Below are 14,690 nucleotides of genomic sequence, written 5' to 3'. Positions count from 1 at the left end.
TCCTGAATGCTAGGATTATATAGGTTTGTACCACAAAGCATGTCCCTTCTTTCTTTCTTTCTTTCTTTCTTTTCTTATGCTGATAGAATACACATTTCATTCTATTGTAATTAACATATTAAATAAGTTAACCATCTTTGTTCTTTTAGGCATTGCTTTCATCATTAATGTAACTCTATGTTTTTAATTATCCTAAAATTATACTCCCAGATTTCAATTATAGGTTCTCCTTGGATTTGATTCCCAGTAAAACAAACACACACACACACACACACACACACACACACACACACACACATAGAATTGCAGGGTATTTTAAGCTGTTTGTACACATTGCTAAACTGTTCCTGTAGGGTGGCAAGAGGCCCTTTCCTCGTCCCCACCAGCCAAGTGCCCTTGAGAGACTGCCCATTTACCTGGCGGAAGAAGGAGGCTGTGTGATTATTTTTGTGCTAAATTCTTGGATTCCCAGCCAGACTAAACATCTTCAAGTGCCTATTAGCCACCTGTAGTTCCTCTTTGGTGCTTTACCTGGTCTCCTCTGGAGGCAAGCAAACAATGGTTAAGGTCCTTTGGCCTTCTGTGGTTTTTATTTTTTGAGACAGGGTTTCTGTAGCCCAAGTTAGCATCAAAATCATTATGTAGCCAAGGATGACCTGAAACTCCTGATCCTCCTGCCTCCACCTCCTCAGATCTAACTCTGCTGGGCCATGGTGTTCAAGTTCTAGAATGCCAGCTTACCAAAAAGAAATCAGTTTTGCACGGCAAAGGTCTTTTTGTTGAGTGGCCTATAGGATAGGGGAGGGGGTTGGAGTCTCTTAAAGATTTATTTATTTTCTGTGGAATTGAACTTACGGCTTCATGCTTAGAAGGCAAACACTGAAGTCTGTCCCCAGACTTTTTACTTCTTTATTTCTTTTTTGGTTTTTGAGACAGGATTTCTCTACATAGCCCTGGCTGGCCTGGAACTCACTCTGTAGACCAGGCTAGCCTCAAACTCAAAAAGATTCATCCACCTACCTTTGCTTCCCAAGGGCTGGAATTAAAGGTATGCATCACCATGGCCTGGACCTTTTAAAAATTTTCTTTTTCTTTCTTTCTTTTTTTTTTTTTTTTTTTTTTTTTTTTTTTTTTTTTTTGGTTTTTTCGAGACAGGGTTTCTCTGTGTAGCCTTGGCCATCCTGGACTCACTTTGTAGACCAGGCTGGCCTCAAACTCACAGTGATCCACCTGCCTCTGCCTCCCGAGTGCTGGGATTAAAGGCGTGCACCACCACGCCCGGCTTAAAAAATTTCTTAAACAAGAGCCAGGCTTGGTGGCACATGCCTTTAATCCCAGCACTCGGGAGGCAGAGGCAGGCGGATCACTGTGAGTTCGAGGCCAGCCTGGTCTACAAAGTGAGTCCAGGACAGTGAAAGCTACACAGAGAGACCCTGTCTCGAAAACCAAAAAAAAAAAAAAAAAAATTTCTTAAACAAAATCTCACAAAGTTGAGACTGCCAGGCTGCCCTTCAACTCACTGTACCATCCAGGCAGGCCTTGGATTTTTCCATACCCATTCCTCCTTTCCCAGAACCTCTTGAAGAGTCAGGATTAAGGCATGCCCCTCCAGAGCCAGCTCTCTGAAACTTCCTATGTCTTGAGAAGTTCCAGTGTCTGTAGAAGTCCGCTGGAATTAAAACAAGGTGTGTCCGGGCCCAGAGCTGCTGGGAGCATAGACCCTCAAGAAGCTTCCTCCGACCTTTGCTTTTATAGTAAGGAAGTCTCTGCCCCCTGTTCCTCGAGACTGTGCTGCAGAGGACATGCCATTGTCCCTGGCCAGAGGTGGAAGCTTCTAGGCTCACTGCTTAGGCCAGGCATTTCCCATCTGGCACATGGGGGACAGTGGGACTCAGGGCAAGTCTGGGGCTTTTGGTTGTCCTTGGGGCCACTTCAGCGCCTGTCGCAGATGGAGGAGACCTGCCTCTGATAGAGACATAGAGTTTAGGACAGCTGTGTGATTTGAGGGGTCAGTCTTCCTGGCTCTCTGCCTCACTTCAGCCCTCAGGCTTTGTCTTGTTTGGGGAAGGGTCAGGTGATGCTCTGCAGAGTCCCTTTGGAGGACCAAGGAAGGCTCCCAAAGTGAAGCTCGTTCTTGGTGCTTCAAACCCTGAGACATTCCCTATGCCCAGCCCTATAACTTGTTTTCTCGCCTCCAGGCATCTGGACAGTTTCAGACCAACTCTATTCTGCTTTCCTAAAATTCTCCAGTGAGTCAGGGAAGAAAGGGAAGTTCCTGTTCTTACCCTCTTCCCCTCCTACCCCTTCTCTCTGACTCTGTGTCTTTCTGTCTCTCAGTGTGTGTATGTATGTTTGTATGTATCTGTGCATGTATGTATGTGAGTGAAAAGGACAAAGCACATCCTCAGGTGTTGTTCCTCAGGGGCCAGAATACATTTTATTTTCTTTTGAGATGGGCCTCTTACTAGGACCTGCATCTCACCAATAGCTTAGGCTGCCTGGCCAAGAAGTCTCAGGGACCCATCCCGTCTGTCTCTGCCTCCCCAGCACTGACTACAAGCATGCACTATCACACTAGTTTATTTTATGTTTAACATGGATTCTGGGGATTGCTAAGGCAAGCACTTGACTGACTGAGCCATGGCCGTAGCCCCAAAGCCTGGCTTTTGCAGTACTGATTTTCCCCTCAGGAGCTTGGAACCTTGTATCTGCCATCCTGAGAGAGGGTGTAGACTAACACTTCCTACCAGAAGGCTGGAAGATTGGGCTGCAGCATCTGGGGCCGGTGGGGGCCCAGATGATGATGGCTAGACACGGGACCCTGCTGTGCAATATGCAGGGAGAGCCCCCTGGGGTCACTGTGTCTTGAGGCCGCCTAGAAAGAATCTTCTCTGTACTTGAGCCCTGGGAGCTGTGATTCCAGGATTAAGGAGTGAGTGTTCTCTTACAAATTCTTCCAGCCGCTGTCCTCCTATCACAGACAGGGCCTGCCTGGGAGGCCGCAGGGTCCCTGTACAGCAGGAATTTCCTGGCTTGTGGTTACAGAAACCAGAGATCTGAAATCTCTCCCACCTGTTGTTCATCTGCATTCCTGGGAAAGGGGAGCTGCAGTTCTGTGCTTGGACCCTGGGGGAGCTACTTTGGTGCCAAGTTCTAGTTTTGTTTTGTTTTTTTGTTTTTTGAGACAGGGTTTCTCTGTGTAGCCTTAGCCATCCTGGACTCACTTTGTAGACCAGGCTGGCCTCGAACTCACAGCGATCCACCTGCCTCTGCCTCCCAAGTGCTGGGATTAAAGGCGTGAGCCACCATGCCCGGCCCAAGTTCTAGTTTTTACGTCCTTTTTTCTTTTTCTTTTCTTTTCTTTTCTTTCTTTCTTTTTTTTTTTTTTTTTTTTTTTTTTTTAAGGTTTCTAACTCATTAGTAGAATTATCATTCAGTAATTTTAAAAAATTCTGTTACAAATAAGTAGATGTGTAAGATACAGTGTAAATGAGATTATTAATAATAAACCAGGGTCAGCATTTCTTTAATCCCAGCACTGGGAGGCAGAGGCAGGTGATCTCTGAGTTCAAGGCCAGCCTGGTCTACAGAGTGAGTTCAAGGACAGGTAGGGCTACACAGAGAAACCATGTCTCAAAAAACCAGTAAGGTAAAATAAAATTATAGAAAACTGCATTATCACACATTGTTTTTAAATCTAGTTCATGTTTTAAAAGCAAAGTTAACCTCTCCTTTTTCTTTCAACCTATTTGATTCTTTTTTTTAAATGTTTGCAGCTGTGTGTGTGTGTGTGTGTGTGTGTGTGTGTGTGTGTGTGTGTACATGTGTGGCAGGTTCACAGGTCATGTATATGTGAAGGCTACAGGTCCACCTTCCTTCAATGCTCTCCGTTATTTTGGTTTTGTTTACACAGGCTAGACAAGGTGGTTCAAGCCTGTGTTCACACGTCAAGGGGTAGGGCAGAGACAGGGGGCCCTGGGCTCCCTGGTCAACCAGCCTTGCTGAGTATTTGAACTCCAAGTTCAATGAGGAACACTGTCTTTAAAAAAACAAAAACCACCGGGCGGTGACGCACACATGTAATCCCAGCACTTGGGAGGCAGAGGCAGGAGGATCTCTGTGAGTTCGAGGCCAGCCTGGTCTACAAAGTGAGTCCAGGACAACCAGGGCTATTTGATCCTCGCATTCTAATCTTCCTTCCACAATATATATTCATTTCCCCTTTCACATGTGTCATTTTGGGTCTGTGTTACCTACCTCAGGATGATTCTTTTTGTAGCTCTGTCCATTTATCTACAAATTTCATTATTTTTTTAAACACTTGAGAATAATATTTCATTGTGTAAGTGTACCGCATTCTATCCATTCATTCATTTATAGACTTCTAGTTTGTTTCCAATTTCTGTCTGTTATAAATAAAGCAGAGATGAACATGATTGACCAAGTGTCTTCAGAAACAAAACAAAACACCAAGATGTAGAGTGATTAAGGAAGATACCCAATGCTGATCTACATCTGGTTAGATTTCAACTATGTTCTGCATCTTAGACACCATTTATGTATTTCCTTGTTTATCAATAGAGACTTTCAGCTCCATTCATGCACTCTTTCTCCCGGCTTATTACAATGTTCTCTCCTATTTTGTCTTATGGTTATAACTTTTTAACAAATAAATACATAATGTTTAAAAAAAAAAAAGGAAGATACCCAAAGTTGACTTTTGTTCTTCACATACATGCCCAGATGTTCACATGTGCACACATGCACACACACACACACCACACACAGGCTATATACAGTGAAATGTATACACCTTCAGTAAACAGATTGGTAAGTTTTGACAAATATGTATATTCATATGACCAAGTGAGATCATCACATGTTTTTGCAATGAATTTTCATTAAAAATATGATCTGGGCCAAGCATGATGGTACACACCTGTAATCCCAGCACTCTGAAGGCAGGGCAGAGGCAGGCAGACTTTTGTGAGTTTGAGGCCAGCCTGGTCTACAAAGTGAGTCCAGGACAGTCAAGGCTGCATAGAGAAACCCTATCTCAAAAAGCAAAAACAAAAACAAACAAACAAAAAGATCTGTATATCTTCCCATGTAGGCTAACACTCATTACATTTTAATAAAATTAATGACACTTTAACAGTGTGTACGTGTGCATGTGTGTGAGTAGATGACACAGTTCATATGTGGAGGTCAGAGAACAACTTGAGGGTGTTATTTCCCTCCACCATGTGGGTCTCACAGGGATTAAACTCAAGTCTTTAAGCTTAGTGGATGATGATTTTGGTCACTGAGCCATGTCTCTCCCAACTCTTTAATATTTGTGTTGGTTAGATATTTTAGAAAAATGTGCAAGAGTTTTGCCATCAGAATCAGTTTCCAAAACATGGAAACTCATACAAATATATGAAGGAAGCAACAGAGGAAAACAAAAGAGAGGGCAGATTTGAACTTGTGATTCACAGAAGGCAGCAGCCGTTTATAGTCGTCAGCAGATCTGAGGAGGGATGTGCAGCCTCCCTGGTGATCCCAGATATACAAGTCGGGGTGACAGTGAGATGTAGCTCTCAGGTTGGCAGAGACTAAAAAGACTTATAGGGCTGGTGTTGGTGAGGGTTTAGGGAAACAAGCAGGCTTATGCATTGCTGGGGGAGTGCATAGTTGGTGGACACTGGTGGTACTACCCTGGTCTAAAGCCCAGAACACAGCTAGGTTTGTGGCCAGGGCTCTCTCCAGTGAGGCTGGTAACTGCTATTCAAAGAGGTGCCAGCATACTGTGGGCTTTAAACACAGGGCAGGTTACAGTGTCTGCAGAGCAGCATGACCTAGTGGCCAAGAGCCTTGTCTTTGAAGCCCACTCACCGACACTGGTGGTAGAGCAGATTGCTTCAGTTTCCTCATCTAAGAGGTGAGATAATACTCAGCTTCCCAGAATCATTGTGAGGCTAAACCGATGATCACAGGAAGATTGACAGCTGCAGACTCCTACAGTGCTTGGTGTATTTGGAGAGGACCTTGGCCTTACTTGCCATTATAAATAGCCATCCATTTTATTCCAGTAGTTTCTCTCTTCTAGAACCCCATCACACACACACACACACACACACACACACACACACACACACACACCTGTACAAGAGACTAAAGCATGTGGATCATTGCAACATCAATTCAAATGGGAAGCAACGTAGCTTTATAGAACGCTTTGTGGCTGGGCCTCGTGATGGAATGCTACACTGTATGCAGTTGAGGAAGCTGCTCGCTTCTGACACAAAAGGGATATACACACGTAGTGTAAAGGGAGAAAGGGAAATTTGAAAATGGCATGAGACTCCTAAGTTCCTTTCGATGAGGAAAAAAAAATGTTCTAGCTCAGTGACATGGTAATTCTCTGGTGACCGCAGCTACTGATCACAGCAAGTTGCTTTTGTTCTGTGGAACAAGTGAACTTTTTAGCCATTGAGCTTCATCGGAGCATGCTATTCTGAGATGTTCTGGAAGCCAAGTATGTGCCAAGGGGCCACATTTGCTGTAGTGAGACGCTTTAAAGGGGGCTCAGATGGAGAACAGTAGAAAACCACAGAAGGTTGAAGTGCTGTGATGTGCTGCTTTTTGTTTACTCATTCAACAGACGTTGCTGAGTGACTGCTGAGCCGGGTGATGTGGCAGAGGCCAGAGTCTCACCACCTTCATGAAATACATAATTATTGGATGCGCTGCAGTGGCCACAGTAATAGGACCAACCTGCAGGGTGTTACTGTGGCGATTTGAAAAAAAGAAAAGGGACTTTTTTTGTTTGTTTGTCTTTTTGTTTTTTTGAGACAGGGTCTCTCTGTGTAGCCCCTCACTTTGTAGACCAGGCTGGCCTTGAACTCACAGAAATCTGTCTGCTTCTGCCTCTCTGAGTGCTGGGATTAAAGGCATGTACCACAGAGCATGGCAAGAAAAGGAACTTTCAATAGCACTGAGACGGAAGTTCTGTAGCAACAGGGACTTTGCTTAGTCTGCAGCACCTACATAGTGCTTGGTGCACAGTAGATGCTTACTGAATCAGTGTCCCAGCAGATGACAGGAGGCACACTCGTTTTAGGGTAACTGGAGGAAGTCTTCTTGTGACAAAGAGGCCCAGAGTTGTGTGAGACTGTAGCAGACTCTTAAGGGACAGTGAAGAGATCTGGGCTGAGACACAACCCTGAGGCTGCAGGAGCTGAGAGCTCTGCCAGAGGGAACCAGACTGGACATTTGGTCTCCCTTTGATCTGCTGAACCCACCTGGGAGCCAGAGGTCAGAGAAGCCAGAGCAGTCAGCCAGGTGCCCCGAGGGTGTCTCTAGGTCTCCCATGGCAACGCCTGGGGACAGCATCTTTTACTCCACAACCAATCACCCCAGTCTAAGGCCCAAAGCACAGCTAGGTTCATGACCAGGGCTCTCTGCAGTGAGGCTGGGAAGTGCAGGAACACTGTGGGCTTTAAACCCAGGGCAGGCCACAGTGTCTGCAGTGCAGCATGACCTAGTGGCCAAGAATCTTGTCTTTGAAGTCCCCTCACATATGCTTGACAGGAGCAGATTGCTTCAGTTTCCTCATCTAAGAGGTGGGATAATACCCAGCCTCCCAGAATCCTCGTGAGGCTAAACTGATGATCACAGGAAGATCGACACCTATAGGCTCCTACAGATTAGAGTCCGTGTCAAGAGGAGCCCTAAACACACTTGACCCAAGGAGGAGGCAAACTCTGGAAGAATGCATAACTGGTGTGTTTCCTGTGCTTGGAGGACAATAGTTGTTATTCTAGAAAAAACATTATATACTTCTTTTTTTTTTTTTTTTTTTTTTTTTGAGGCAAGCTCTCATGTTGTAGCCCTGTCAGGCCTGGCACTTGCTGTGTAGACTAGACAGGCCTTGAACTGAAAATCCACATGCCTCTGCCTCCCAAATACTGAGATTAAAGGCACGCACCATCATATCTGACCTTACTTATTTTTGAGACAGGGTCTTATGTATCTCAGGCTGGCCTCAAACTTGCTAAGTAGCCAGGGATGACTATGAACTTCTGATCCTCCTGCTCTGTGGTGCTGGGGATGGGCCAAGAGCTTTGTAGCAGCTGGGCAAGCATTTGAGCTGTATTTCCAGCCCGGTTCACTTGTTTGTTTATATATTTATAAGCACTACTGGGGATAAAACCTAGGGTCTCACATGCCAAGCAAGTGCTATGGTTGCTTATTTGAAACAGCTTCACACTTGTGTCTTTCATTTTCTGGCTATCAGCCCTGATCACATTGATGGTCAAGAAAACACACTTGCTTCTTTCCCTTTCTTGCTCTCAACAACAGGGTCTTTCTAGGTGTTCCTCTGTCTCAGTTTCTATGGCAGGCCAAAGGTTCTATGCTATGAGTGGTCAGTGAGTCTTGTGCCTGCAATAATGCAGGGCTTGGAGATGGGACATAGCTCAATTGGTAGAGAGTTTGTATAGCATACAGAAGGCCCTGAGTTCGAGTTCCAGCAGGACAAAAACTGGGCATAAGGATACCCACACTGGGGAGGCAAAGACAAGAAGATCCAAAGATCCTTAGCTTCACAGTGAGTTTGAGGACATCCTGGGGGTACAGGAGACCTTATATCAGTTGGAGGACAGGTAGGAGAGAGAAAGGGACAGGGAGAGAGACTGTCCCATCCTCCATCTGTGATCTGATGGATAGCTTGAGTTATTTTGGTATGTTTACTGGAGGCCCAAATTTTGGCTTTCTATAAAGTTAATACCAGATTATAATAGAAAAGTATCAAGTAGAAATATTTGCCCATAGCACAGCCAGCGAGCGTCTTACTGTCTAAGTTTCTGTCTTGTTTTTTTCCACCTAACATTATAATACACTCCTTGTTCCACGGTATTTGGAATTCTCTGTAAACCTTATTTTCAGCGGCTGCCTAATAATCCCTCAACTGGATAGACCATCCCTCAGACAATTCTCTATTGTTGAACCTCCAAGTTGCTTCCAATTTCTTATTGTCAGCAACTGTGCTGCAAAGAACATCTTTTTATTCAGAATGCTTTTTTTTTTTCCTGTTTCCTCAAGATGGTTTCCTAGAAGTGGAAGGACTGGTTCAGAGGTTCTTAATGTTTTAAGTCTCTCCTTACAGATTGCTACATTGTTGCCCCCAGAGTCTGTGAGGGCTCCTCTCTCTGGCAGTAGGATGGGCAGAGTGGTCCTGCAGGCAGCTCCTCATCCTCACTGGCTCTTTCTTCTCTTCCTAAAGCCTCATAAAGAGGATGGCGCAGAGTGTGGTGGAGGTCATGGAGGACTCCAAGGGCAAGGTACACGAGAACCTCCTGGCTAATGGAGGTAGGTCTACAAACAGCTTTCTCGGGAGCTGTTTCCTCCCCCATGGCTACAGTGGGGACTCTGCTTACCCAGTTCTGTTAATCCTTACTGTCCCATTTGTGGAAAACCTCACACACCTCCTCCACCCACGTACCATTTTTTTTCCAAACAAGGTGTGAGAAGTGGCTGCATGCACTGGGCACTGCCTCTGAACAGAGACAGCAGGGCTGCGTCAAAAACACTTCATGCTGAGGGTTCTTATTCCAAAATTTTGCTGATTGACACATATTCAGATACCACCCAACGTTGTTTTGGCTGTTGAATGTGCACGTGCCATCTGGGCTGTGTTTTAAATGTGTAGTAATAACTCAGAGACTTTGAAGTCCAGGCAAGGAGGTGCACACATGTAATCCTACTACAGCGAAGTGGAGGCAGGGAGACCGGGTGGTCAAGGTCATCCTGAGATACTTAGTCTGAGGCCAGCCTGGGCTATGGAAGACTCTGTCTCAAAATATGTATAGAAGCAAAACACACACATAAAAGCTGGGCAGTTTGAAAACTCTAGGATTAAATATTTCCATATCTGTAGAGAAAATTAACCTTGACTGTCTATATATTGAAAATGAGCGCATACGTATTTACAAAATATCATTTGGGATAAGTAGCACATATATGACCACACACACACACACACACACACACACACACACACACACACACACACACACACGCACCACCCTGGGTACATCAAAAGGCTTTTAAATTTACTGGCTTAAATTGGCAAATGGAAATATTGACTCTTCCCCATTCTGAGCCTGAATTTGCATGTCTTTGTGTTCTAATAACCCCGTCTCATATTATGTTTCAGGTCTGAAGGAAAAGATGAAATGTTTAAAGAGTAGGTTGTGTGTGTCTTGTTTGCTGTGCACATGCTCAGTGTGCCCCTGCATGTCTCTGGGAGGGTAGGACCTCAGGCTGGTTGTTGGGGTACAGTGATCAGGCCTCAACAGTCTCTCAAGCAACAACTTTAGAGCCTGGTCATGATACTCAGATGGTACAGTTCGCAGTTGTTCCATTTCTGTCTCCCTCTCCCCCTGTCCCCCTCCGCCTCCCCTGAGCAGCCTGCATGTTACCTGGAAATTGGATTGTATCAGCTCTGTGGGGCTCCGGGTGGGCGTCAGCATCCTTTCGCATGTCATGTGTCTGGTCTTAAAGCCTGTCTCTGGTGTCCCACCTGCTCTGTAAGGATGTCAGCTTAGGTGGCAGGCCTTGCTTCATGTCACCTCAGTGAGGTTTATGTGCACCATGAGTCTCCTAGAATAGGCCACTCTTGGTGTAGGAGAAGGAACTGCTCGCTTTGTATTTTCTCTCATCTGCTGTAAGAAGCAGAATGAAAGAGCAAGTGGTAGTATTTCGTTTTACTTTCTGAGACAGCATCATGTGGCCAAGGCTGGCCTCAAGCCCACAGGTAGCTCAGGGCAGTCTTTGTGATACTCCTGGGATGTCAGGTGTGCACCACCCTGCCAGGTTGATGGTTCATGCGGTGCTGGAGATGAAACCCTGGGCTTTATGCATGCCAGGCTATGCAGAGCAACATCCCCAGCCCAAGAAAGTCATTTTAGAGTGAATGAAAACTCCTAAGAATAAAAGACTCTACCCAGTTCCAACTGTGTTCCCTAGCAGATGGCTTGAGGGGACTGACAGGCAGGGGAGTTTCTTTTCTGCATTAAGATTTGAAAGGTCAGGCTGGAGAGATTGCTTAGTGGTTAAGAACACTGACTGTTCTTCTAGAGGACCTGGGTTCAATTCCCAGCAACCACAAGGCAGCTCACAACTGTTTGTAACTCCAAGATCTGACACCGTCACACAGACACACATATAGGCAAAACACCAATGTATATAAAATAAAAATAAATTAAAAAAAAAAAGATTTGAAAGGTCTTCAGGATGAAGGAAGAATTGGGATTTAAGTATACACTCAAATGCTGATCAAAATGCCCATACATTCCAGGGTTGGGACTGGGCTCATCACCGGTGTTTGCCTAGCAAAGCGCCAGACCCTGAGTTCCGCCCCAACTAACGCTGCACCAAATGAAACAAACCACAGAAAACAAACAACCCATATACTTAGCTTTCACTTCAAAGTTGATGCCACTTAACTATCGGCATTGTTCTGTGTGCCACCCACCCTGGTAGGGGCACACAGTTTCTAAGAGACAGCAAACTAAGAGACAGAGGAAACTTGGCCTTCGTTGCTTGGTTAGCATGTGTCATTACCTCCTGGCCTCTGAGGGCTAGTCCCAGTCACTTCCAAGGCTGTTTCTGAGCATGCTCTGTGTACCAGCTCTGCCAAAGGCCCACCAGCACAGTGAGGCAGTGCCTATTGTAGCAGCCCAACCCTAACCATACACCTGAGCTTGACCGCCTGCCACAAAGTCCAGCTAGGGTCAAGAGACCTTTTAAACGTAATTCAACTCAGACTCTCCCAGGAGCCTTTTCTTCCGCAGAACACTCTCAGATTGGGATAGAATTTCCTAGAGGTCTTTGTTGTTCTGCACATGGGATTTTAATCCTGTCTCCTGTGGGAGGGATTTGGGGCATTGTATCATGAAAGTCTGAAGTGGTCAGACCTGCTCAGGCCATGCACTACCCAAGCTTGGCTGGTCGACTCTCTGGGCCTTGCTATGCTCACTTGTACATGGACTTGACAGCAGTCACATTCTAGGTCTGTAGCTTTCGCTTTGTTTGGCTTTGCCACCAGCTGCGTGTGGAGCATGGCCAAGACCTGGACCCAAATGAATCAGGCGAAGCAGACACACACGTGCCTGGCTTGGGCTCTGGAAGACCTGTCCGGCTAGCCAGGACAGGACTGCGCCCATGCAGTCACAGTCCTGTATGCTGGCAAGGCCTTGGCTCAGTTTTTCAGATGAAATCATCGTTGCTGAAGAGGAGCTGCCTGTGGGGAGTGTGTCGAAAGGTCATGAGTGCTGGGGTGGCAGAGGCCACTCTGGAACAATATTCCTGCCCGTGGGATAGACAGGGAAGGACTTTCAGGTTGTGATCTGGAGAAAGGTTAGTGTCCAAAGTTAGCACTGAAGTGGGAGGCATGGGAGAGGATCAAGGAAGAAGAGGGTACAGCCCCAGCCCAGGGGCCCACTGGGTACCCCTGAGAGCTTATAGGCTGGGGGGAGAGAGATCTAGAGTGTCTTGTACCCCGCAGTGGAAGGTGTCCTCCTAAGAGTGAAAGCCAAGGAGGCCTCGGATGTGGTGACAAGGCATAAAGAGCAGAGCTTGCTTTGAACTGTCTCTGCCAATCAGCCTCCAGAGTGTAAATCTCCATGGCCATCTTGGCTATGATGAGCACAGCTGTCCGTATCTTGAACATTCTATGGACTGCGTGGTTCTGTAGGGTCCTGTGATGGGCTCTGAAGACACGGAGGGAGAGGGTCAATTAGAGTAGATCCAACCTTAGCATTGACTGATCAGAGTAGCTGGGAGAAGGGGTGAGGCGTTGGGCACTACTTGGCCTGGGTGGGAGGGCTCCAGAATGCTGGAGGTGACAGGGAGGGTGGGGAGGTAGTGCCCCAGAAGACACATCACTGTGACATCTGTCCTGCCTGCTGGTCCCTCGCCTTCAGGAAAGGCTTGAGATAACTAGTGGGGAGTTCTTTCTCTTGCCCAGTGCCCTCCCACAGTTAGCATTACTGTCTCTAGGGAGGTCTCATGTGGCATTGTTTAGTTTTTGGGTCACAGCAAGGACAAAACTTGTCCTGATGCTAAACTCTATATTAATATCTGTCAGTCGAGTTGGACCACCATCCTCAAACCCCACACACTGGGAGGCTTTCACAGCACAGTCTCATTCTATGGCCTAGAACTCAGTGTAGTTCAGCCTAGGCTCAAATTCAAAGCGAGCCTCCTGCCTTAACCTTCTGAGAGTTGAGGTTATGGTTGTGCACCACCACACCTGGCTAGGGCATTCACACCACACCTGGCCAGGGGATTCACCACCACACCTGGCCAGGGGATTCACCACCACACCTAGCCAGGGGATTCATCACCACACCTGGCCAGCGGATTCATCACCACACCTGGCCAGGGGATTCACCACCACACCTGGCCAAGGGATTCACCACCACACCTGGCCAGGGGATTCACCACCACACCTGGCCAGGGGATTCAGGCTCTAATGAGGACTCTGCTTGGCTATGGGCAGCCATGGGGAGCCACTGTCCATGTTCTCGGTTGCATGTAGGGAAACAGCGAGCATGACAGAGCTCTCTGTTGTCCCTTTTATTCCCCTTTTCTTTTTTAAATAATTTATTTATTTTCATGTTATGTGCATTGGTGTTTTGACTGCATGTGTGTCTATGTGAAGGTGTCAGGTCCCCTGGAAGAGGAGTTACAGACAGTTGTGAGCTGCCATGTGGGTGCTGGGAATTGAACCCGGGTCCTCTGGAAGAACAGTCAGTGCTCTAAACTGCTGAGCCATCTCTCCAGCCCTCTGATGTCCTCTTTTTAAGAGCACGAATCCCATCAGGTGCTCCACCCCCACCTCCCCAGCACCTTAGAGATTCTCTTGTCACAGGCCAAGATGTTCTGTAAATTCTAACATCAGTGTGCTGGCTGTACGGTTAAAGTGTGGTCACACATAGGTTCTCTCCACAGCCTCTGGCAAGTCTAACCACTCCAGAAAACAAATCAAGAGTGTGGATTTTGTGAAGGGCCTGGCAGAAGAGAGAGCCTCTTTCCTCTTGCACGTAGCTGGACCCTTAGTTGGATACGATGGAAAGAGGGACCAAGGACCTTCCTTCATGATGGGCAGGGTGCTAGGTGCTCTGTTTCATTTCTTCCTTCTGCAATGGAGCTTACATAACTTACTCTGTGATGGAGTTTCCTCATGAGACAATGACATCCCTTAATAGGGCTGAAGAGTAAATCAGATGAGATGATTCATGTATCCCAGCCCAAAGTAAGCCGCAAGTCCACATCTTCTTTCGGCTGGCACCATCATCACTGTTGTTTTGAGGCATTCCTGACTGTTAAGTCCTAGGGACACTTCCCTCTTGAATCTCCTTTGGTTCCATCTTCTTCTTGGGGATTTGTACATCTACTCATCAAAGCTGGGCTTGCCCCAAACTGAATTCACTCTCTCTGCCGCTTCCCTTCCATTGCTCCATGGTTCCCAGGTTAATGACTGTCCCTCCTTCTACGTAGCCACCCAGCTTAGGAATCTGGGTGTCGCTTTACTTCATGTCCTGTGTGTCACTGGCCCTACATCCTGCTGAGTGAGTGGGTCTGTTCCTTCTTTCCGACTCTCAGAGCTTCTCTTGGCCCTCTCAGCTTTCTCCTCTCCC

General features: G+C 46.5%; 1 protein-coding gene across 7 annotated transcripts in view; it reads left to right on the top strand.

Moving 5' to 3' along the window:
* Positions 1-14,690, top strand: part of Atp6v1c2 (ATPase H+ transporting V1 subunit C2) — a 41,263-nt gene that overhangs the window by 8,264 nt on the left and 18,309 nt on the right. For 4 of the 7 annotated variants that reach the window (XR_007830499.1, XM_051143770.1, XM_051143737.1 and 1 more), the window contains exons 4-5: positions 9,269-9,354; positions 10,202-10,231. Coding sequence is in view for 6 of the 7 variants with exons in the window: in XM_051143770.1 (XP_050999727.1) it covers positions 9,269-9,354; positions 10,202-10,231 (116 nt within the window). In the remaining variant the exon portion in view is untranslated. The remainder of the gene's footprint in view (positions 1-9,268; positions 9,355-10,201; positions 10,232-14,690) is intronic. The other 3 variants (XM_051143745.1, XM_051143777.1, XM_051143762.1) reach the window with 1 other exon arrangement.

The sequence above is a fragment of the Acomys russatus genome, chromosome 1 (genome assembly GCF_903995435.1).
Source record: "Acomys russatus chromosome 1, mAcoRus1.1, whole genome shotgun sequence".
Lineage (NCBI taxonomy): Eukaryota > Metazoa > Chordata > Mammalia > Rodentia > Muridae > Acomys > Acomys russatus.
The sequence above is the reverse complement of the archived record's forward strand: the minus strand, read 5'-3'. Positions and strand labels throughout refer to the sequence as shown.